At 39.9% G+C, this 26392-nt stretch overlaps 1 protein-coding gene across 2 annotated transcripts in view; it reads right to left on the bottom strand.

Annotated features, from left to right (window-relative positions):
* The window catches only part of TMTC2 (transmembrane O-mannosyltransferase targeting cadherins 2), a 371717-nt gene extending 345544 nt beyond the window's left edge, over positions 1-26173 (bottom strand). The window contains exon 1 of one of the 2 annotated variants that reach the window (XM_045002668.1): positions 26032-26173. In XM_045002668.1, coding sequence (XP_044858603.1) covers positions 26032-26114 — 83 coding nt within the window. In that variant the 5' untranslated portion in view covers positions 26115-26173. The remainder of the gene's footprint in view (positions 1-26031) is intronic. The other variant, XM_045002669.1, reaches the window with a different exon arrangement.
* Between the last annotated feature and the right edge of the window lie 219 nt (positions 26174-26392).

Raw genomic sequence — 26392 nt, 5'->3', positions numbered from 1 at the left:
GGAACTTTACAAATAAGCCACTGTTCAAGAAGGTGAACAAGTGTTCAAAATTCACCACCCTATAGGGCTTTACTGGTAGCTATCTTGTACTTTCTCCATTTGCAAAGCCTTTTGTGCAGCTTTTTAAAACAATACTCAGAGATAGTTTACTCTGGAAATTTCTTCACCACATGCTACATGTGTGACACTAAGCATGTCTACATTCACACACTACAAACTATTTTAATAATCATTATACAAAATATGCCTTGTAAGGAGTCATTTGAAAACTATTAACTCACTGATCATTAATATTCTTGCATGATGTATGTACTTGGTGGATATTAAGAGTTATGACTATCTGCTGAAATTATAACACAAGTGTGTGTAAACCAGAATGTCAGGATGAGTTGGTAAACTGGTCTGAACTAGACAAACGGATGTGTTCCAACCTGGGAAAAGTGCTATGAAAGACAATGAGAATGTATCTATATATTGCATGAATAGACCCATCGAGCTAACAAGGTGTGGAGTAAATATCACACTAACACATGAGGAAGAAGACAGCACGGTGTATAAGCCCAGCAGGATAGAGAAGCTTGGTCTGGGTTTTACTTTTCAAAGAATACATTGCAAAGGTTTACTGGTCTATAAAGACAGAGGCCTGAACCTCAAGTGATAAGCAATTGAATCAGCTGATTGTATACAATATTACTGTATTACAAAAATGTATCGAGTGACGTCTTTTCTGAAAGTTAATGACATGCTGGTGATTAAATATCAGCGTGAACTGTATGTATTAACACTATATAAGGAATTATGGATACTCAATATTAGGCTGTACAGTCCTCCAGATAGGAGGGAATGTTACATCTATCTACCTGTATCCTATGTAAATTAACTATCGTGGAATCAAACAATGGAAACCCTATTTACATAGAAATTATAAAGGGGAATAGGAAGCCCACAGGACGGAAAGAACAACATGAGGTCATGCTGCTTCTTGAAACACATTCATTGAACTTTGGAAGATATAAGAAAGAAGAGAAGCCATCTTTGGCATCCATTAGACAGATACAAGAAAACAGAGCTCTTGCAAGCTGAGAAAGATGGGTCCTTCAACCCTACGGCTGAAGTCTCTGGAACTGAATATAGGTGAGAAACCTGCCAAGGCAAAGATCTTCACCTAGAAATAAGGGAAACCTGCCCCTTGTGCTTTTGTGGAAGTTTTTGTCTCAGAGAAAATTAGACGTGGCTGGGAAGAAGAATGACTGGTGAGAAATCATCTTGGAACAAAGACTGTACCTTACTAAATAAAATTTTAGACTTTTAGATGTATTTTTACTTTTGTTTGCCTGTAACCCTTTCTAACTTTATTCCTTTTATATGGCATCACTTAATCCTATGTATATTTTGTTAATAAATGTGTTTTACTATTAACAAAAACCCGTTAATTGCTGTGTTTAAATGGAAGGATGTTTACTGTGATGCGTGTTTGAGTCTTTAGAGGAACAAACAAACCTTATTATGTCTCTGAACTGTCCAAGAGAGGACTGGCCATGACAGAGCGGATAATTTTGGGAAGATTCGGAACTGGAAGTGTATTGGAGTCACCGTGCAAGTAGTAACCAAGGCTGATGGAAGACAGAGTGGAGCTTTAGACAGGCTGCCAGGGTTACAGCTGCCGAACCAAGGCTTCTAGCACACAGACAGACACTCAGGGTGTGGCCTGCATGCTAGCAGGTTGATTGAGAGTGGCCTAGGTTGGGAGCTCCAGCAGCAAATCACTGAGAGGCACCCAGGGTTACAGCGTGGAAGGTGGCAACCCCTCACTGGTTTGGATTAAACCCTAAACTGTAATGACAATATGCAAGAAGAAAAAATGCTTGAACAAGTAAAAAGATATTTGCTAAGGACAATAAGAACTGGATGAAGCTATTTTACTATAATGTTCAGTTACAGCATGGTAAGACTTGAAGGTTACACATTACGTTATGCATAAAGTCCAGACACAAAGCCCACACTGTCCTTCCACTGGGTTCAGTAGGCTTTGCATGAGGCCCCATCCAAACACAGGACAAAAGTTTGCAAGAATTTCATTAAAGTGTTCTTCTTGATTTGTTTAATCAAGGCTTGAAAAAAAAATTGACTTTGAAGTTTAAGTGCAGCAAGTGAGACCCCCCCCTCCACCCCTCAGAGTGACATATGCAGTACTCCTCAGTTCTTATAAGGTCCCTCATTTTACTTTCAACCTTTAAATACTTAACTGATCATGAAGTTTATTCTCCTTACTATATAAATACATGTTTCAGATATTTTATAAAAAGATAAAGGACTTAAAGAGTCACGTTTGTGCAAGGAAAGCAGGAGATACAAAGGAGTAAGAGTAACTGTGAAAGCCTTCGTAAAGCTAAAGACTTTTCATTTTGCTTTTACAATGCTGCAATATGAGGGCCACCCATGAACATCCTGGTGCAGAGTTTTATGTACGAACTCTTACACCACATATGATCAATTCGAACAACTGAAAATGAGTTTCCATGGCCACATTTTTTTTTTGCATGCATGCAAATAATTCTCCCACTCTGCCTAAAAGACACAAGGACATCAAAGTTGTTAAATATTTACAGAGGAGTTTTATTCAATGCCATTATCAATAGGTTGAGTCCTGTAAGCACTTAACACCCACTGAATTCCAACAGTCGTTTAACGTGCTCAACACATTACAGGACTGAATTCATTAAAAATCATTATTAAAGAAAGTCCAAACTAATTGATCTCTGAGATTTTAATGGTTAGAATAAGAGACCAACCATTTTAGAACCAAGGGTAAAAATTTCAAAAAGCACCTATGTGACTAAGGAGCCTAAATCACATTTTCAAGAGGGCCTCCCGAAGTCACATAGGTGCTTATGCAGATCTTACCTCAAATGTATAATACAGCAGATACCTAGGTATCTCAGTCATTTGTTGGAAATATATAGGAATGATATGGATTAGAGAGTTAAAATAAATCTCATTATGGTATAGTCAGGCCAAATGCCAAATGTATCCATACACATCACACTCCACACACCATGTTCTCTCTGTTGGGACTTTAACCAAGGACTAACACACTTTTGTTTAAAAAAGTGAAGCTCCACCTTTTGAACTAAAGTTGACTCTCCATAGGCCAAAAGAGTGGGTGAGAGGGAGAGTTTATGCCTTTTTTCAAGATTTCTAGGCACTAGAGCAAGACTGTTTAATAATCACTATTAGGTTGTGGAAATCCTAAATCTCAACATTTAAGGTAAATGTATAGGTTTTATTCATCTGGTGGAGACTCACACAGTCTCCAAGCTGCTAATACCAAAATGAAAAAGCGTGTGGGGGGAGAAAGCCCTTTAAAAAATAGTAAGAGGAATTTACAAGCAAGCATTTGAATTTCCATTTTTAGTTTTTATTTTAGAGAGATGGGTGCAGAGAACATCTTTAAAGAAAAACAGTTACATCAGATATTCAGCTAGACCTGCATTAGGAACGCAATTAATCCGGGGAGAAGGGGGTATTTTTGAAAGGGTAAGTACTAAGTTGACTATCAATATCTAGAAAATACTGCAGGAGAGCTATTTTAATTATCAGAAATACAGCCTTCTTCACCCTTCCAACAATGCACTTTGAGTAATAAATTGATTCTGGATCATAGTCACATGTCCAATCTAAAATCCATAATTAAGGTAATCATTATTCACAGCTGAAGTGGAAAATGCATATTATAAATGTAAGCACTGGTTTGTCTGAAGATACTGAACTACATAAAAGAAAACATTTTTATTTACAGAAAAAGGATGGTTCAAAAATCCAACAGGGAGCCAAAAATCTTAAGAACCTTTAAACAAAATGTTTGTTTCCTGGACATCATTTAAAATAAATGTTTGTTTCCAAGGCATTATTTAAAATACAAGATGTTCCATAAAAGCCTGCCCACCATTCCTGCAATGCAGAAGACCAGCCTGCCAGTTCTACATTATTAGTCTTGCTGTTGACTAGTCTGATTCGCCCCCACACACCCATTGCAGATACTCATTGCAGTTCACCACTAAGGCACAGTTAGAGTCACAGTCAAATCCAAGCCTAAGCCCCTCTACAAACAAGCACTTTTTCCTCTTTCTTGCACTCATGTCTGGAAATGAAATGTAACTGTAAGGTGCAATTCAATATCATTAATCCATACTATACTTTCTGGAGCCCCAAGTACAGGGTTGGTACAGATGATATCACATTCCCAGTGGGCCAATGGGTGAATGTCACTTTATCCCGTGGCCACAAAGGCCAATACTCTGTAGTTATTTGAAACAAGGCTACAGCCCTTACATTTTATTGGTCATGAAATGGCCCCCACCATTTCAGCATGGAGCTGCTCTTGGTAAAGCTAACACAGTCTCTGTAGCAATACCCAGCCATGGAATCTAAAGAGAGCCATTACCTTATTACTGACAGGGTAAGGCTATATTACCGCTGCACCTCCAGCTTACTATGGAGATTACATTATATCTGTTCAGTCCACTAATAACATGTATTTTATACAAGCATTGTTGCTGTCCATGGGTTGTCCCATTTTTTAATTTTGGGTGTGTATGAATATCTGTGTAATGTGAAACAGAAACTGTTGGTCCTTGCAAAGCAGCTTATTAGCTCTGTTATCAACCAGCTATTATAGGCAGATGGCAGGAAAGGCTGTTACAGGAAGAAAGATCAGATTCAAAAGAGAACTTTAAAAAAAAAAATTAGATGGTGGTAAAATTTAATGGTGATGTACAAAGCAAAAAAATAAGTTAGGCTTGTGCCTTTTTTGTGCTTCTTTAGGATTCATAACGATGACATTTTTTTTGGTTTTGTCTATAGAGTTCTTTTCTGCTTTTTTTACATTAAAAATTCAATCTTGCTGGCACTAAAAGGTTAAGACTAAAGAAACAGTGACATGACTACAGTGAAGAGTCAATAGGCAAAGCTGAGTGACTGACAAGGGGAAGCAATTGTTAGTCAAACTGGTTAGAACTCTTTTAAAAGAAGAAAAGCCTATTTAACTTCTGTGGATAAGTGAGGTCTTTAATAAAAGATGCAAACGCCCCCATCCCTTCGATTATGGTGCCAGGACTCACAGTAAATGCCCTTCCAACTTTGAAAGGCTCCTCAAGCAATTCCAGGGAATTTAGTTTACACTAGAATCGCTACAGCGGCGCAGCTGTACCAATGTAGCTGCGCCGCTGTAGCGCTGCTAGCAAAGATGCCTTATGCCGATGGGAGAGAGCTCTCCTGTTGGCATAATTCCTCCACCTCCCTAAGCGGCAGTAGCTATGTCAGCGGGAGAGCTTCTCCTGCCGATGTAGCACAGTCCACACAGGTACTTAGGACGATGTAACTTATGGCGCTCAGGGGGTTGCTTTTCACACCCCTGAAATTATACTGAAGTAAACGCTAGTGTGTACAAGTCTTAAGTTTGACATTCCTGATCATTATAAAGGTAAAGACAAGCAATAGGAAATTTTAACCAGCACATTTCATGTCTTCTTTACACCTAGAAAAGTAAAAGGCACAGGCCTGAGAATGAAAATATCAACTCCTCAGCCTCCCTAAAGGCAAGTACTTTGATGAGATATAAAATAGATTCTTCCCAAGGCTTTCTGAATTATAGAGAGAAAATTGAAAGGTGGAGATTCAGGTACACTTTAAATGCTTTGTTATTTACTGCTCTTTTAAACATTACTGTAATTAGATACTATTCTGAATTAGGCAGAGTTGCATGTTTTAATTACATTTTAGTTGTTGCTCTCCTAATTAGGGTTTACATACCAATTTCTTCCAATGTTAAGACACCTAACCATGGAGTTCTAATGAGTAGTTCTAGTACATATGATGTTTTCCCCAAGCCAACATCCCAGTTCTAGACTTCTATTACTCTGTCAGTATCCATAGCACCAAGTCATCAAAAATGAAAAACAAGTAAAGTCTTCCACTAACTTTTTATACTCTTTCTCTCCACCCCAAAAAAGGCCATGATTCTGCAAATGCACACTTGCCCAACTTTGCACATGTGAGTAACCTCATTGACGTCAACAGAACTACAGTATTTACAAATGTAAAGTTAAATATGTGCATAAGCATTTGAAGTTCAAGATTCTGAATTTACAAGCAATTTTCGGCGGGGACTAATAAAGTGTTTGTATAATCTCTAGGACACCTGGGCCTGGATCCTAAATGGGCCTCTGACTGTCACCATAACAGAAGTAAGGTAATAAATTTGAAGGAATATAGTCTTTGCTTAAAATGCCAATGCAAAAGAAATAGTTTATTTTTTAAATTATTGACTTGTGACAAGCACAGGGACTATTTCTTAAAAGTTGGACTGGACTCTCCTTAATAATAGCTACCTTAGCTGTATGGCAACAGCATTCCAACTATGACACTAAAGTGAGCTATGAAAAGATACTACTAAAAAAAGCCATTAGCCTTTCCTGCATGGTCAAAACACATGCTTTCATCTTCACATAAAATAGTTTATTATTATTGTCCTTGAGATACTCTACCATTATATGAAACATCACTTGAATTGTTCCATCAGAGCGCTACCTTGACCTCCAGCTGTGTTTAGCAACATTGCATTGTAACAACCTACGGTAAAGTTCAAATCCTTAGGTAACTGCCTTTGCAGTTATTGTTTCATTGAATTTGTAAATTATTTCCTTCTTCAGCTTCAGGTAAACATGCATATATTGTAATTGAGTTACTATGCTGGCCGGGACTGTGAGTATAACACACCCACAGACAGCCCCTAGAGGGTGTGGCAGACCCAAAATATCTCCATCTCACGAAGTAACCCTGAGATGAAGCAAAAGAGTGTTTGCTTCCTACTTTGGGGAGACGTAAGCTATTTGAACCACCAGCAGCAAGAGAACCTACTTCTGCACCCTCTTTCGGTAATAAATAGATGTTCTGTTGGCAAGCTGAACTCATGCCAGTATTATTCCAAGGACTCTGCATGATTGTTCAAACCCACCAATAAAGGAGACTCTGAGGTCATGTAACAATGTATAGTGGGTGCAAATCAACTGAAGTCAATGGAACTTTATCAGGGATGGATTTATCTCCAGTATTCTATGTAGTATGAAGTGCCACACACACAAACTGCAGCAGCAGCAGCAAATGTTGCATGAGACGTTAAGAGATATACTGTCCCAGGGAAGGAAAACCTGAGCACACAAGATTTTTTGATCAGCACAGGAGCTCATACTGTCACTTAATTCCCCAAGTTCTGCAACTCTAGCTTACCCCTGTCCATGCTCCACCCCCACACCAATGTGGTTAAACAGTCTGAAGAAGACTGAAGAAGTTAGCGTGTCTTCCCCACTCCATCCCTGCAAGAAATGAGGGCAGAGGCTGACACCACCTTTGGAAAGGAGACAGTCTTTTAAAATCTCACTGGGGTATGAGTAGCAGTTTCTGGCTGGGCCTGTAGTCTCGTCGCTCATTCGCCGGTCACTCGTTCGTCGGCCAGAACCAACCTCCACCTCTTGCTGAGGGCACCTGGAACCCGGCTCCGTAGCTCAGGGGTTAGAGCACCGGTCTTGTAAACCAGGGATTTCAAGTTCACACAACTTAACTGGTACAGTGAAGCTCTAAGGGGAGGGGCAGAATGCATCAAAGAATATCCATGTAATCTTTCAAACTGCGGGAGATACCAGCCTTTAAAACTGTTTTCCTCAGGACAGAGCAGGATAGAGCCTTAAAATGTATCCCAAAGTAAAGTCGTTTGAAAGTAAACTCCAGCAGCCATTATTTTCTTAACAAGCCCTCAATGTTTGCCACTTTATGAAAGTTCATCTTACAAGAGAACAGGCTACAACTGCAGCTCTTATACATTCCGCCATTTTTACCGAGTTAGTCATAAATGTCAATTAATAACATTGTTTGCACATGCAGTATTGTGTAGCAGTTTGCTTAGTCACACAAAGGATTGTCAGCTTGCAGTAGGACTTTGTGCTAACTGCTTGGTTACAGTATTCATTTATATTTAATAAGATTCCTTAAAAACGTGGGGAATTGTGTTTATCTAAATCTCATGGGATTAAGAGAGCATTAGTTCAAGTGATATTTCTAGCCAAGAAACACGAAACTGGACTCTGCAAAGCTAGCTGTACATGTGCCACATATATATGTTTTAATAGATCAATCTGTCAAACAGCTCAGTATATTGCATTCATTTTTACTAAATTTTACGTGCCAGTGACAATTTTTACAAGTTGAGGATATGCCCCAGGGTTTTTTACTTTAAAGCGCAGTAGGAAACTGTTAGTTTATTACACTAAGGATTCAGAAGTAGACACTATTTTTTAGCCTGCGGCTTCTGTTTAGGTTTTTGGAGGTTTTTTAAAGAAGAATCACATTACTGACTTATTTTGAATAATGAAAGATGACAATATTAATACTAATTCCTAGTGTGCCTTTGTGCCAAAAATAATTTAAAAAAAATATTACAAGAACAAGCACAGGCCACAAACATTTTCCCTACTTCATTATTTAGGACAAGCCAAACATTTTATGAATTGTAGTTATTTATGTTTAACATACTGTATTGTATTTGCTTATGGGCAGAAGAGTCATCAGTTTCCCCACCTTGGCTATCAGTCATCCAATAGCAACTCAGGTCAGACTTCAAAATGAGTCTTATTCTTTCCTTGCAGGGCCTCAGTCTTGCAAACAATTAGCAAAGTACCTAACTTTAAGCACCAAAACAGTCCCACCTAATGCAGTTGGTGAAATCGTGCCCTTACTTAAGTCAGTACGATTACTGTCATTGACTTCAATGGGACCAGAATTTCACCCAGTGGGAGTACTAACGTGAGAGAAGTTGGACGTATGCCCAACTGCTTATGGTGCCAAGGCCTAGGCTGCCATGTTCTCTCTTCCAGACTCACACTCAGCAACTACAGAACAGTTTCCTTAAATCTTGACCCGAATGACATCAGTGTCTAATGAGATGGCCACCAGCGAAGATTACTACATCTTCTTTGGAAACCAGTTCTTGGAAGCTACGAGGTGAGCCACCATCCTCCCCAACATTTCAATAATCTAAAATTAAAATATTCCCTACTTGAGAATACACAGTGCCTCTGCTTATACGTTAGGCCAATTACTAATCTATACAGTACAGTTCATTTCAAGTATATTTTTCTTTAATTACAACAGTAGCAAGGTCCAATTAATTCTAAATTAAACTGAATTAAAGGAAGGCTTAGTCACTTATTGATACAATAGCTGAAATGCTGCCTCTGCACCAGCTGACTCATTTTAAGTCCTTCAGAGAATGCATAGCACAAGTGAGAGTATTTGATTTCCCACATTTAGCAGTTATGAAATTTAGATCCTTTCTGTCAGAAAAATCAACAGCAAAGTAGTTGTGGTAGAATAGCTATTATTGTCAGTGATGCATTATCAATGGCAATGAGAGTTTGAACTTTTAATGAAGTCAGAGATGACCTGGTGTTTGGGAATAGGATTAAGACAGAGCTGTGTCCAACATCAGGTGTGCACAGACATTACAAGAATTCTGGGCAGGGGTGAGGAGAAAAGTGAGACACTTCTAGACACCACAATACTCTTTACATGATAGCTTCTGTAGCATCCCTATCAGAGGCTAACATAGCTCATTTTGTTGGATGAGTCTAAGGTTCATGGGTTGGGTTTTTTTGCACCATTTCAAAACTATTTTCAGACTTCAAAATGACGTTATTAGACCAATCAATCAGCCCAGTGGTCCCCAACCTTTTTCGTCTGGTGGGCGCCAGACGACAAGCCACCGAGCACCATGGCCGGCGGACAAGCATCCGCCAAAATGCCACTGAGAAGCGGCAACATCAAGAGGTGTCACCACCGAAACGCCGCCGAAAATCAGTGATGCCTCTTGATGTTGCTGCTTTTCGGCGGCATTTTGGAGGATGTTTGTCCGCCGGCCAGTACGCGGGCGCAGATAGATGCCCCGGCGGGCGCCATGGTGTCCACAGGCACCGTGTTGGGGACCACTGAATCAGCCACTTTGCTTTTATCAGGTACAGCCATCACCCAACACACTGTATGTAAACGCTTTGAAAGTGCTTTTTCATCTGAAGAGCTGGATTCTGACACATTGCCTGAATTTTGGAGCAATAACTAAATAAATTAAGGCTAGTAGGATACAGACAACTACTCAGTACTACTCACAGATTTCTAAGGGCACACAAATATAATCAGTTCAATTTCACATTAAACTTAATTGCTCTTTTGGAAGCTTCCCTCCTTTGTCGTACATCCCTCTAGCTCTCCCTCCCAATCCCCAATCACTGTACTGGTTCTGATAAAAGATTCTGCATAACTGGTGATTTCAGTATCTTTTTACACTATAAACAATTTGATATTCCATTGCCTCTTGTCTGGCAACATTTGCTGCCTTATGAGACCATTTCTGCCACCCTTAGCCATTCTGTGTGGGATCTTAGTCCATGAGAAGTCAGGAGGTGGCAGGTAAAGTCAACAATTAACTTAGTGAAAACAGATGAATGAGGTCCCCCCCACCCTGCCCAAGTACCTCTTTCTCCTGACCACACAATACAATATGATCAAATTTAAAGTCCAAGTCTGCCATTTGTACTGAAGCCATGTAGTACCTTACTCCACGCATTACCATTTCCCCCTAGTTTACTTTGCATACCATCTTAAGGATTAGAAGAGTGCTCTCAGAACACTTCTTTAACAGAAATTCTCAATCTTTACTCCCACTCTGCTACTTAGTGAACAGATGTCCTTATGCCTCCTCCCCGCACTGAGAAGGTAAAATGTAAGTTATACTCATAAGAGGCATTGTTCGGGTTACATTAGAGCTGGAGAAAATTAATCACTCAACAAGCTGATCTTAATCCCAGTTATGTCTGAAAATTCCAATATATTATGAGTTTGGCAACATATCAATATAAGCAAGACATTTTATATCCTTCAGTTCCTATATATTTACCTGTAAGTATACCATTTTTACTTGCATACTTTTGAGCCATAGAAACTGAGAAGTGCTGGGCTCCCTCAGTCCCTTACATTTCAAAGTTCGACCTTAATACTTGTGCTGTATATATACACCAGCTCACTTATGCAATTATAGATTTGCCAGTTAATACAGTATATGAAGTACTACAAACTGGAATTTCTTAATCTATTTTGTCTATAATAAACTACAGTACAATAATCCTTACCAACATCTACAAAGTTTAGGCTGCATGAGATGTACAGAACAAGTGTAGAGTCCATTTAGTAGTTTTAAATATCATATGTAGTGTGAAATTTTTGGAAACTGTACATGTGTAGGGCAGTACCCTGCTTGAAGCTATTGCAGCACAATCTTTCAAGGTATTTATATCAAGCTCACAGTGCTACGTGTAGATCTGTACTACTCACCGATTCTCTTTAGACAAGTTTTCTCCCTAAAAGGTAACCCAGTGGGTACACTGACAGAGCTATTGCAGTGTGAAAACCCCCAATGCATTCACATTTCTTGAGCAATGAACTGACTTTCTTACACATTTAGAGTCAGAGATTAAGGCCAGAAGGGGCCAGCAGATCATCTAGTCTGACCTCCTGTACATCAGACATTGCTTAATCTATAATGAAAGAGGTACCAGGGCTGAGCCCTGGCACAAATTAAGCACCGGCTGGGCGGCCGGAGAGTGTCACCTGCTGGCCAGGAGCACAGAGGTGCTGGGGCTATGAACTACCAAGCCTAGAGGTGCCGGGGCTCATCCCTGCAAGCCTGGCACAAATTAAGCACTGCTCACAGGCCACCAGCACCCACACACTAAACTGAACTCATTTCCAAGTCAACCAGTCAGAATGCCAGTAAATAGCGTACACCGGACAAGAGCACTATGGGATTGGTGTTATCCTCGTTTTACAAATGCGGAAAACAGGCAAAGAAGATAAAGCAACTTGCCTGGGCGGCACCGCAGGCTAGTGGATTAGGCACAGACAAAGCAACCAAGAGATGTTTGTCTGTTTGGGATACTATTCTCTTTTTATACAAGATCCTGTCCAGGAATGCTGGAAGAACCAGTCAGAAGAGCATACTTGGAAAGGATCTTATATAAGGAATGTGACTGAAATATTTAGAGAAGATAAAGGAAGGAGCTGCCAGTCCCCTAAAGGTGAAGGGCTTCCTGCATAGTTGCTCTTACAAATACATCATACCTCAGCCAATTGATTGTTTTTGGCCAGGGATGTCTACTTTTTTATTAGTATGTCTAAACTGAAGGTTATTTTCTTCATTTTAGCAAGAGCCCTGCAACGGCCCTTTAATTTCTAGAAGACAGAAAGCAGCTTGTTGCCTTCATACATTTAAATCTTTTTTTATTGTTTTAAACTCTATTTATGGGGTATGAAGCTCCAGCTATTTGAGGCTATCTTAAGACAGCCATGCAATGCCAGAATGTCCGCAAACCTACTGGTTCAACTCAAGCTAAAATAATGACGTTAAGAGTTGAACACAGCTGACAGCAATATGTTTGCACATGTAGGAATCTATGAGAAGGTGCATAGCCTAAAATAATCCCTACCCCAAGGAGTTTACAGTCAAAAAAGACAAGACAGACAAAGGGTGGGAGGGGAAACAGAGGCCAAGAGATGCAGTCATTTGTCCAAGGTCACCCAACCAGTCAGTGGCAGAGCCAGATATAGTAGATATAGTATATCAAGCCCCAGCCCATTGCTCTATCCACTGAACCAACCTGCCTCTCTGGAATAATTTTCCTTTTTTTTTTTTAAGCCAAGGGTGAGTATGAAACAAAATCATAGCTTATTCTCGTTGGTCTTTTGCCTTATTTTAACCTTACTCCTAAAAAGTTAACATCTACATAAAATATTCTCAAAGTGAAGATTTCACTTTAATAAAAAAAATGGTGAGTTTGGGGGGGTTTAGTGTTCTGAATGATTTTGATATACAGGAGGAATAATTTACAATGATGTGAGGTATCCCATACAGCTATGCCTTTTCATATAAAGCATACAAAATTCATTCAGATACATCGGTGTTACAAATAAGCTATACATAAATGGAATTTTTATGAAAAACTAACTGCTACACATAAAAAATACCATTTTGCCTGATTAAATTCTTTCAGCATTGGCTTAGCACTCATTCTTTTTGCAAATTTCATCACATGCAGCCAAGCAGTGTTTAGATGATATTTTTGTTTATTTATTTAGCTACTAAGGAAAAAATGGTCTGATCTGAATTAATGTTTATTTGTGGGGGAGGTTATTGTTTTTTTAATTAAAATACTGTAAAAGATCAGCAAGTTTAGTTAAAGAACAGTTAATTGCTTAAATGAAAAACACTTTCCACAATTCCTACTGCAACTGAAGTTAACTTGTAAAACACACACCTCCTTCCCCAAAAATATCATCTTTAAAAAATTTCTCTTGTACAAGTATATAAATGCTGAGACTTAATTTAAGACTGATGTTACCAAGACTCACCTGTAATTATTAATTAGTATTATTCATTTACATATTAAGGCCCTGATCCTGCAATTAGATCCACAGTCAGGATTGGGGCCTAAATAAATGTTTATGAAATTTATCTATGACAAGGATCTTAGATTGTAATAGAAGATTTTCCAGACTAGACCAAATCTTAGAAGTCAGATCATGTATTTGAAAATAAATTTTCAGGTGGGTTTTTTTTGTTTTTGTTTTTTTGGGGGTGGGAAGAGGGGTGTTTGAGAGACAGCACAGAGCAGTGAACCAAGCACAGGACTAGGAACCAGAAATCCAGTCCTGGCTCTGTCATTGCTTTCAGGGACTCGCCCAAGGCCACACAGCTATTGGTGAACTCCTGGCCCTACTAAAGTCAATAGCAAAATTCCCACTGACTTCAACTGGCACGAGGTTTTCACCTAGTGTCTCCATCTGTGAGACTAAAACTTCAACAGGGTTAAGAGGTTTCATCTGTTAGGGTATGTCTACACTACAAGCATGACAGTGGCACTGCTCCAGCACTGCATGAACAGCAGTTAGGAAAACAATTTTAATTGTCCATGACACAACCCCAATACAAATGCATTGAGAAACAATCATAACCTCACTAAGCCATCTTTATTACAATTTCAGAGTAGAATCACACTTTTAAAGTACATATTCATTTCACAGATCCATTGCAACAGATGGGCCAATTAGTCACAAATTTAACTTGTTGCAGCCCTTGAGTGTTGTTACGGTGTATAATGCCATGTGCCCAATTTGGTTTTATGATACTATCAAAAGGCTTCAACTATGCACAGGACAGAAGGGGAGTTGATATGGTGCAGACCAGACTGAAGGCATATGTGTAGTGCACTTTAAAAAGCAGTTTTCCTCGAGTGTTTGTGCAGCAGCGTACTATTTAGTGTGCTAGTTTGTTGTGTTTGAGTCAGTGGTATCACCCTCGAGGGGCCAGCCCACAGGCAATGTAAAGGATCTTCTATTGCCACCAGTTAAGTGATAGCACTCATAAGACAAAAACAAAATAGAAATACCGTTGGAGTCCTATGGCAGAACATGGGGTATGTCTACACAGCAAGGAAAACCCCAAACTCAAGGAGCTCTGGTTGCCAGCTGTTTCACTGCAGCATAGACTTCCGGACTCAGGCTCTAGAACTCTGAGGGTAGGAGGGTCCCAGAGCCCAGGATCTGGCTCAGAAATCTACACAGCAGTGAAACAGCCTATAGCCCGAATCATCTGGCACGAACCAGCAGCAGGTTTTTCTTTGCTGTGTAGACATACTCCAAAAGAGCAAGGCAAAGATTTTCAAACGTAGCTAGTGATTTTATATGCTTGACTTTCAGAAGATGCAAGTTTCGGGGGTGGGAGGGAGGGGGAATTAGGCCTCCTTAAGTTGTCAAATTGGGCACCCAAAATCACTAGTTGGTTTTGAAAAATATCGGTCCAGGTTTTAAGTCTGAACCTCTACCTCCCCATTCCAGGTCGTGTGTGTTTTGTCTTATAACAATATAACAAATCCATGCCTGCAGATAAGACATTTAATTTGTCAGAAATACACATACATGCATGAAAATTATGATGAACTTGACTAAAAAACAAGTCAGGTGTTTGATCGCAGCATAATAATTTGAACAGAGACCCTAGGGATGGGGGCAGTCTAAGAACACAATATAATAAATACAACAAAGTACAGTTTGGCAGAATCACACCTAAAATGGCTACAATAATTGAAGTCAATGCTATGCTGGAAGTTAGTGATAGGAAAAGGAAACCAGCACCATCACAATTAATGGTTCTAAAAAAAGAGATGAGATCAGAGCAGAGTTTAAAAATGTTTAGGACATTAGTCAGTGACAGGTACAGAGGAAGTATTACCTAGCTCCCAGTAAACAAGTTCAACTCTGTTATCCCCTTTGCACAAATGGCTGGAGGAAGAACTACGGACCTGATCTGGACTCCATTAGAGAGAGTCAATGTGAATCTTTCCATTGACTAATGAGATCTAGATCAGGTCAAGTGTCTATTTGAGAGACAGATAAAAGGGAATGCGTTTGAAACACCGACATCCACTATGCCTAATGTATATTAAGTAGGGGGTTCTGCTCCTCTTCTTTATCTATATTTCCTCACCCTACTAATGTTGGAGTGCTTGTCTCCCATAGGTTACTAGACCTTTTACCTCAAGTTTATTAGCATATACACCAATTAGTTACCAGTCATTCTTGCCATCACTCATCTGCTGATGTTCCTACCTTAAAATATCTAAAGCTGATAGCAACTGGCATCTTCTGGTTACTTGTCAGCAGTTTAATCTTTCTTGTTTATTACTGCATTTAATCTCCTGATATCTTATGATCTAGGGTTCCTCCTGGCTAGCTGTTTACATGAAGGCTTTGGGGGGCTTTATTCCTGGTTTAGTTTAGCTAAGCTATTGTCTTACAAGCCTTCACAATTATAGGCTCATTATGTTACAGCCTTAACTTATACCTATGCCTAACCTAGCAAATACCCATAGGCTACAAGGTTGGTTGAACCCTATGTAAAGAGAAGTTCCTTGTTTACTTTCATGTGTCACCCTACTTATTTTCTTGTTGCAAACACTAAGGCCTGGTCTACACTTAAAACTTATGCCAAACCTGTTATCTTTGAGAGAGATGTAATTAAAGTGACTTAAACCCCAGTATAGACACCTAGGTCAATGGAATTCTTCTGGCAACCTAGCTACCACCTCTCGAGAGGGTGGATTAATGGGGGTGGATGGAAAAAAAACATGTAGTTTCTACATTACAACACTATGGCTGCACCACTGTAGCATCTGCAGTGTAGACAAACCCTACCTTTTAAAAAAAGATAAGATTTTGTGATTACAACTGTCTTTTCTCCCTCACGCTCCCATCAAATCATTCCTCCATCTTAAAACCATTTAATATGCAGTCTCAGTAGATGAATTCAGAAAAAGAGAAGCATTTTTTAGTGCTTTTTGCTGCCCACACCTGGAATCCCAAACAATGGACTCTGACTTTTTGATGCCAAACTAAATAATCAGTAGAAGCAGCAAAGAATCCTGTGGCACCTTATAGACTAACAGACGTTTTGCAGCATGAGCTTTCGTGGGTGAATACCCACTTCTTCGGATGCAAGTGGTGGAAATTTCCTGGGGCAGGTATATATAAGCAAGCAAGAAGCAAGCTAGAGATAACGAGGTTAGATCAATCAGGGTGGATGAGGCCCTGTTCTAGCAGTTGAGGTGTGAAAACCAAGGGAGGAGAAACTAGTTCTGTAATTGGCAAGCCATTCACAGTCTTTGTTTAGTCCTGAGCTGATGGTGTCAGCAGTTGAGCTCCAGTTCATCTGCAAATTTGACACCATCAGCTCAGGACTAAACAAAGACTGTGAATGGCTTGCCAATTACAGAACTAGTTTCTCCTCCCTTGGTTTTCACACCTCAACTGCTAGAACAGGGCCTCATCCACCCTGATTGATCTAACCTCGTTATCTCTAGCTTGCTTCTTGCTTGCTTATATATACCTGCCCCAGGAAATTTCCACCACTTGCATCCGAAGAAGTGGGTATTCACCCACGAAAGCTCATGCTGCAAAACGTCTGTTAGTCTATAAGGTGCCACAGGATTCTTTGCTGCTTCTACAGAACCAGACTAACACGGCTACCCCTCTGATAAATAATCAGTATCATTCTTTGAAAGTTATTGGGAAGAGCCTAAGTGCTATTTCAGAGAGTGACAAATGAGCAAAGCTTCTGCATGGAAATAAGCACTTAAGTTAGCCACTATGTGAAGATGACATCTCAGAGACACGGGTACATAATTTATAAAAATGGCCCTCTTGTTTGCAGTGCTTTTGTTGCTCTCTTACCAAGTTAGTACTGTACTAGCTAACTGAAGTGAGAGTACTTAAGAGTTAAAACCACACAAGATTCTTCTGACCACAACTGCCAAAATTTACATTGTTAAATTCAAAAAGCAAAGGACTTTCGTAAACCTGTAGTGCTGAAGGCAAGATTGTCTCCTCTCTCTTGAGCTGTGGGTCAAAAGCTCAAGCTTCCTTTTGTCTATTAGACAGGTCTATAAATAAAAAGAGAATCCCACAGACCAGACCAGTTGTGTAGTGGCAATGCTTTGTACTGCCATGCGGAAAATCCTGCTTCAATTATCTGTCAGTCTCGGGCTTCCTGGACCAGCTGGGACTGAAAGCATTCCTGAGGCAATGGTCTTAGCTCCTGGGGAGGAGGAAGTGCTTTGAGTCACTCAACAATGACCCTTACAGATGAATTAAGGAGCCACATTGACTGGTTTCAAAGGAAGGTTCATCCATTTCTCTGCTGGAATGGCAGACGCCAAAACACATGGTCTCATGTTTGAGGTATTATGGAGAAAAAGTTAAAGGTGGGCAGCAAGGAAAACATCTATATTTTATTTTATTGTACTCATATATTATACTATACACACACACACACTTTTAAAAATTACACTGATTTTGTAAGGGTGTTAAAACATGAATATGAGCCATTTGTGGTCAAGCCACTGAAGAGCAAATAAACTGAAAATACAGAGCTCAGTCAAAATAAATAGTTTCGATACCAGCAAACACAATAAACAAATGGCAAGAACTGAGAATACAATGTAAGGGGATGATCATAAAGGAGGTGAGTGAGCACTAAGAGATAATACTCATTTACATGGTGATTTATCCTGCTGTCAATTAGCCCCATGTTACAGATGGAAAAACTAAGATAGAAAGATTAAGTAATTTGCACATGGCCACAGGAAGATGTCAGAGCCAGGATTAGAATTCAGGATTTCCTCACTACTTTTCCTTCTCTCGGTATTGGAAAATAACACGAGACCCTGGAGTGCAGTGAATACCAGATACAGCGAGTAGTGGTCACTGTTAAGGAACAGGAATACCCAACAGTTTTTTTTGGATTTTAAGTATAGATTTGCTCAGTGTGTAAAACAAAAAGAAGTAATAGAATATTGAGATCCTTCATATGAAGGCCAGACTTAGGTCTGCTTGTTCCTATCCTTTGCCATCCCTACAATCCTCAGGTGTTGTTTTTTCCTAATAAGCTACATGTTCATCAGATCAGACAGGAGTAACCGCATCTCAATCACTACATTAAATGTCCTGAAGCATCAACAGAAGGCACAGTGATACCATTTGTCAGCTCAACCATTTTTAGTTAAACATGCTGCAAACTGTATAGATACCACCTGATCCATTCATGAAAAACTGAAAATATGAACTCCTTTCTTTAACCTTAAAGGACCATGCAAGATCCAAACAAATGTGACGTGAGAATCTGAACTTCTAGAGGTGGACTGAAACCTTGCAGCACTGCATGGTGTCTTGTTGGCATAAACAACTCACCTGCAGAATGTGCTCAGATCTTTGAAGGCAGATAAGCAGAATACATTTGACCATTCATAATGCAAGTCAAGAGAGCACAAGCAGTTCAAAAGGTTGTCAAACCTCAAAGGCCAGCAATAGAGAACAACCACCAAGAAGCATTCCAAAACCATTTCAGCATGCTAGAGGCCAGGATGTCCATGACCAAAGATGTAGGACAACCAATATAAAATTTGAGACTTCACATAAAGATACAGATATTCTAGGTCAACAATACTGGGAGAAAGTGAAAATGTAGGTAGGTAGGTAGGTAGATAAATACTTTTTATTTTTAAGGGATAAAAATTCAGACAAATCTGTAAAATACATATAATGGGGAAATGCAAAGCTAACAAGCTGAGTGACCATGCTACCAAAGAAGGGATTTGAGTTTTAATGGGTGTCGGCATGCTTTAAGCAAATGATGCATGAGTTAAACAAGTGAAAGAACTTCCTCCATGTTCAAAATTATTTTACTTGCTACTTGAAGTTTGACTGTATGTTTGTAACAATCTCTACCACAAGTTATCAAGCGCACTGAACCCAGAGCTTCAGCAGCAAGTACATGTACGATAGAGGCATAATTCCATGAATCCGTAACAAATCTACCTCAAAAGCAACCTCAGAGACCTCAAAGTCAGAAGAGGAATAAAAGAGAAAGGTGGGGAAGGAGAAGTGGCACAGGTAGTTCTAAATTAGCACTCCTTTCTTACAGATAAATCAGATGTTCAAGAAATAGAGAGGATTTCTGAGCCTTATGAATGGCTTCCACTCTGGCAAGCTAATATGATGTTAATATTCCATAAAGCACTTGAATTTGGAACTCTATCATGAGCAGGATGAGCTTCCCGAAGATGAGGTAAGAACATAAGAATGGCCATACTGGGTCAGTCCATCTAGCTCAGTATCCTGCCTTCTGACAGTGGCCAATGCCAGGTGCTTCTGAAGGAATTAACAGAACAGGTAATAATCAAGTGATCCAGGTAACTAGCCAATGACTCCAATACAGAGAGTCTTATCAAATCTAGAAACAAACAGTTATCGACTGTGGTCTAGACATTAGAGGGGGACAGGATTCATGCTTTACGTGACTGCTCTACGTTCATTGAGAACCTGAAAGTTTGCCTCTTATATTGTGATGTATAGGAATGCCAAACAGCAATTGACTTTCTAAGTCTATACCATGGCATTCCTACTAAAGAGTCACGAATGTCATTCTTCTGGATGAAGAATATCTATATTGATTAAGCAACAAAAGCTGACTCATTCAACGCATAATGCTTGAAAAACAAACAAAAACAAAAAGTATTATGATGGCACCCACTGTGTGTTAGCATTGGAAAATGGAATAACATGAGAAATGTCAATGCAATAGATTCATCAAGCTTCGTGATCAGGTATTTTGTTTGCTTGGCTGCTTTTAATTATACTGCTTGAAAATGGTTAGTCTCCTTAGCTGAGATTATGCAGGCATCTGTTCTGGAGTACATTCTCCTCTATCAATGTGTTAAAGGCCACAGCTTCAAATAACTGCTATCATCATGACCATTTTAAATAAGCACATTTAGAATGCCGAACAGCAGGGAGAAAAGAAGGGGTTAGGAAGATAAACTATACGACTTCCCCTGTCGTAATCCCACTGTTGGAATCTGACAGGTTTCACCCAATTGACAATTATAACAGCAGGAACCTCAGTGCTTCCAGAAGAGTGCATTAGAACTGAAAAATTAAGTGTAGATGACAAGACAAAGAACTCTAAAAATCATAAATGTAAATTAATAATCAAATATACATAAAGATCAACTAAGACACAGATGGCAAGCAGTTTTCCCCAGTGTACTTATACTTGTTCTTCCTGTGCATGTATTTGGGTCACTTGCTAGATTAAATCTCATGTGGCAAGCCCAACAGAGGTACAGTGCAATAGTGTATGGATTCAGATTAATTTTAAATTGAGCAATAGTTTCAGATAATAAATATCTTAAATGCGTACTCAGACTTGACACAGGTTGGAGCATTAAGCAGAAACTATGGAAGAGAGCTGTTTGAAATCATTTCCCATCAGCATGGCAGTTCAATTTGTGCTTACTAAACAGAATAGAGCATAAACTAAAAATTTGGTCTATTGTATTTTATTTGATTGAATAAACCTCCTACGCAATAAAGGTGGGAAACATACCTTCTATTATTCATATAAATTGCTGTTTTCCCCAAGCGATTAGTTCATAAAAAGGCTACCTCACAAAGAATTTCTTCTCGTGTAATTCACTTTAACTTCTTGATTTATAAATCAAGATTGTAAAACTTGGGGATAGCATGCAGTCTACATTTCTCTACGAGAACTATGTAAGTAAGAGTGAACAATGGAATTCCATCTGTCTATGCAAAGGACACCTATTTAAAAAAAATTGTAGGCATTTTCAAAAGCATCCGTTTTATGAATGGTCTACAGGATTATCACTTAATGTCAAAATGTCACACTAATACTATCCTCAAAATGAGCCTTTCTTCAAGTACTTGGTAGAAGAGCAAAAATACTTCAGTGGAGGAGGTGTTTTTGAGATGGTCACTTTAGCTATGTATGATTTCAGGCATCATAGAATATCAAGGTTGGAAGGGATCTCAGGAGATCATCTAGTCCAACCCCCTGCTCAAAGCAGGACCAATCCCCAATTAAATCATCCAACAGATTTTTGTCCTGTATCTCTAAATGGCCCCCTCAAAGACTGAACTCACAACACTGGGTTTGGCAGGCCAATGCTCAAACCAGTAAATGCTCAAACCCCTTCTGGTGCATAGGTACCAGAAGCACTAAATCTTGCACCCCTTAGTTGTACACTGACAGTGACCTAGCACAAGTTACACCAAGGACTACACCATCACAACAAAGCACCCAATAGCCAGTTAAACAAAAACTGCAATTTAAAGTCAAGCACAAGTGGGTACGTAAAAGCAATTGTGCAAGTGTGATAGTTTAATCACAGCAGCAGACATCTTCCCTATCATACTGGTACATAAGTGAAATTCTCATTACCGTGAATGAGAATTTCATGTACATGACTGGAAATTAGCCCCCTTAATCTGGAAAGAAATTAGATTTAACAAACAGCAAGAAAATCTTCAACACAGCCCAGTATTGGAAATTACATTCCCCCAATACGACTGTATCAGTTCCAACTGATTTTGCTCAGCTAAACCTGTGTTAACCAGGAATGTCAGCTCAATGTGGTATATCACAAACATTTAAGTATTATACTCCCTATTTAACTTGTTCTTTCATATAATTTTCTCCCTATCTCCCAATGATCAACTGGCCAAATAGGGAGATAATTGGAAAAAATATTTAACTTGTTTTCTAGGTGAAGAGAGGGAGTCTTTCCACATAATCTCAGCATACAGTATAGAAACATCAAAACCCTTTAGGAAAACTACAGCAGAGGGGAGGAAAAGAAACTTGCTTTTGTAAATTCTGCATGCATGATTTGAATTTTCTGGGATTAGAGGGGAATAGAAAAATGGTGGGACTCCCTCCATTATATTGAACTTTAGTTTAGTTGCCACTACTTAATTCAAAAAGTTTTCAATACCCAATCTGAACCATAAGAAAACCAACACGTGTTCCTTCTCCTTATTAATATTCCACAGATAAGTATAGCTTTCAAGTACACTTCACATAAATTATATGGATTTATGATTAAAGGATGGGATGTACAGATTTTCTTATTATATTTCTTAACCAAAGACTTTAAATTAATTCCATTTCAATTTAACTGGATGAATGGCGTGAGGGGGAGAAAAATAGAAATATTGAGCCCTTTGATTTAAAACAATAAAGCTTAGACTAGGTAAGTTTGTTATATCCCCATCATGCACAGTTTTCAATATGGTGCCATGAAGCCTCTAAAATATTAAGTTTTACGACAGGGAAATTGATTTTGCTATAAGAAGTTTTTACGATGCCACTTAATCTTAACCAACCTACATTAAAAAAAATACAGAAAGCAAATAGACACCTTTTATATAGTAAGCTTGATCATTATAATATATAAAGAACAGATTCTGATGTAATTTCAAAGTAGTGGAAAAGGAAATAGAAAAAGTTATAGTAACATGATGCCCTCCCGAAACAAACATTAGTTTCCAAGCTTAAATGCACAATCTTGATTCACTTAAAGTTAGAAGCATGATCCATCTCCCACATGGGGTGCTGTGTCCTGCAGTTCCAGCTCTGACCTCCTTATCTAGTGTTACTTTTCAAGAAGGCTCCTGTAGGGCAGTGACATTCTGCGATTACAGTTCAAAGAAAATTTTAGGTCTGAGAATCCTATTTTTAAACATGTTGATGAGCTAGGAAAAGCTATTACTATCTTGCAACATTTGTTTTTCCTGTCCCTTGCAGTGTGGTAGTTGAAAATGTGCTAATTAGATGACCTATTGTACAGAAATGTCATTAATTGGAGTTCAGTGCACCCCAGTGAATTGCTATTTTTTAGTTACAACTACTATAAGTGTTTAATTTATTTAAAAGCTAAAGACATAAACAAACCCGTATTTTAGAATTTTATTTGAACAGTGTGAGATTAATGTTCAGAGGATACCATGTGATTGTCTTCCATTCTTTCAGAGACGGCCTGCGATTAAGCATCACTAATATTTTCTAATGGTATTAAGGCACAATTACGGTAGGATCAAGAGACCTTGACCGCCACATCAATAATGCTAAGTAGTACTTCAAATGACATTGCAATCTTAGCTAATTTGGACTGGCCAGTAGAAGCAAAGATTTATACCACGTCCTTAAACACCACAGTTTTGCAATACATGCTACTTAAGTTCACATAAATACACTATTCCAAAATTCCTACAGTTCTTAAGTGTAACAGGATGGGTTCAGATAGTGTCAGTGTGTCAAAAAAATTCCCCATTTTCAGTTGATCTAAATCAGACCTTACATTTCAAAATAGAAGATTTTTCTTCTGTGTGCTTTTTTTAAAGGCATTTTAAAACAAACAAGAAGCACTATATAAAACTGGAGGGGTGACAAACTAGAATATTTTAACTACCTCACATACCTTCTTCAAATACATATAATTGACTTGAAGGATTAAAGTTTGAATGCTTACAGTCAAACTGTAAAGTAAACTGTTCCAGGGCTAAGATGCTGGATCACAATTGAAACTTGGCATTCAGTTTCAGTAGAATAGTAGGAACCCTCGAAAAAAAGGGGCTTATTCTGGAAACCGTGGTAGACCTTAACTATGACAGGTGCACTGTTACACTGTGTAAGAGAATGCAAGAAAATTCCAAATTCTGTAATTAATTGACTCCAGTACAGAGACTATTTCCCAAGGCAATTGACTAATCAAAGCCATGACTGATCCTTTTCCTTCCCTTTAATGTGCCTGGAAGTTTGGAACAAGTTATCTAGCAATAGCTCTGCCTTAGTCATTTCCCCCTCTCAATCTTGCCCCTCACACACCCTAGCTAAATGAAAGCTCCAAAAGGTTAATACCCTTAGACTCCAGCTAGAAATGTTTGTTGTCGATTAATGTGTGTACGAAACATTAATCACTGATCTATTCGTTATATACACATATATTCACTTTTTAAGTTTGGCTAGGACTCAGACATACTGCGGTGGCCAGTTACTACTAGATAGGAGGATTCAAGCAGCATCGCTTCCACATAAAGCCACTCTGCCGAATCCCAGTCACCAGCTCGCCCTAACCCAGAGGATTAATTCACTTTCCAAAGCAGAGAGAGGCTGATGAAAAGCTGTCAAAGTAAATCTATGCTCACTTTTTGGATGGTTCAATTTCAATGGAGCATGAAACACCCCAGGACGGTTAATAAGTTTAGCCAGGCGTGCTGTTCTCCCTAATATATTTTAATTATGCATCTGTTTTAATTGTAATCAGATTAAGTCACCGGAAAAGGCACAAATTGGAATGTTCCCTAATTGCTAATGGAGCTTTTCATCAGTTTCTAAACACAAGTACATTTAGGAAAGAAATAGGTAGAGACACCAGCACAACCATGACATTTTCCAGCAATCGATGCAGTTTCTTTGACAACACAGTTCAGGTCTCATTAGCTGCCCAAACTAACCCGAATGCAAAAGACAACTTCAAGCCCCAGGGACTTCATCTTTGCTAATTAGCATAAAGGAATGTTGAACACACAAACTAAAGCTGCACAATGAAAATGAAAACTAAATGCGTTTAGAAGCGCTGCTCATCAGATCTTCAGCAGGCACTGCACACACACGCAGTATGCACTTGCAATAAGTACAGTGCAAAGTTAAAGCAGCGATCTCTATTCTGCTAGTATAGTGTGTCTCTGTGTGTGTGTGTGTTCGTTCGTGAACTGTCAAATGCTCCGGAAATCAGATTGTCACTGAAACAAGGGGAATCACTGGAGGGAAGAGATCTGTTACGGAGACCTGGGGGGTGAATCTTCCTTCCCAGCCCAGACGTTACATCGTTTAACAGGTTTTTGTTATACTAAGTAAACTATATACACATACATGCAAACACACAAACAGTAACATATATACACACACACAACGTTCACGCACTCAATGCCCACCGAGCAGAGATTTCCGTTCCCCGAAACTTAAGCGCTTGCAAACCGGGGGCGGGGGACTGCAGAGAAAGTAGCAGTTGTTAGGACACACAGCAGCTCGCCTTGCCCCCCGCCCGCACCGCTTTTCTGTTCTCTCTTCTTGCTGCTGTTTAATTCCCTGTTTAGAATAAACAAACTTGATCTACACGAGTCCTGACAGCGGGGCAGCTTGGGCATTGGAGGGCTGGTCTATGGCAGGCACCGAGCAATGCTGGCTAGGCAAAAAAGTGGCGAGGGATGCATTTAATTCTGAAGATGCCGCCGACTTAAGGATCTTCCATCAACAGGTGAGCGCGTCCCCTCCGCCCCATCCCCGCCGGGGAGCCCGGACAGGAGCCGCGTCCGCGCCCGCGGAAGGCGCTCGGAAGCAGAGGAGGCTCCGCCAGCGCTGAGCCGCGGGGGCTGCTGCCCAAGTTGTTCCCAGACCCCCCGCGCTCTCCCGGGGCTCCCGGCGCGGCCAGGCTGCACGGCTCCCCCCGCACCACCTACCTGTCATCGTAGCAGAAATCCGCCCCCAGGGTGTTGAGATACAGGACGAGCCCCAGGGCGCCGCTCACCAACTCTGCGATCATCTCTCCTCCGCCTCCTTCCCCTGCAGCCGCCGCCGCTGCTGCTGCTCCGGCACCGGGGCAGCGGCAAAAAGCATCCACCCCCCGCCCCCTGCTCGCCTCACTTCTTCCTCCTCCCCGCCCGGCTCCGGCCACTTCTCGGCTCCGGGCTCAGCTCGGCGCGCCCCGCATCCTCCTCCTCCTCCTCGCCCTCGGGCAGCAGCAGCAGCAGGAGCCGCGCTCCGCACCGGCGGCAGCCGCGGGTTTATTGTTCCCCGCTCTCCGCTTCTCCCCTTAACCCA

The sequence above is a fragment of the Mauremys mutica genome, chromosome 1, assembly GCF_020497125.1.
Source record: "Mauremys mutica isolate MM-2020 ecotype Southern chromosome 1, ASM2049712v1, whole genome shotgun sequence".
NCBI classification, from domain to species: domain Eukaryota; kingdom Metazoa; phylum Chordata; order Testudines; family Geoemydidae; genus Mauremys; species Mauremys mutica.
This window is presented reverse-complemented; position numbering and strand designations above follow the sequence as displayed.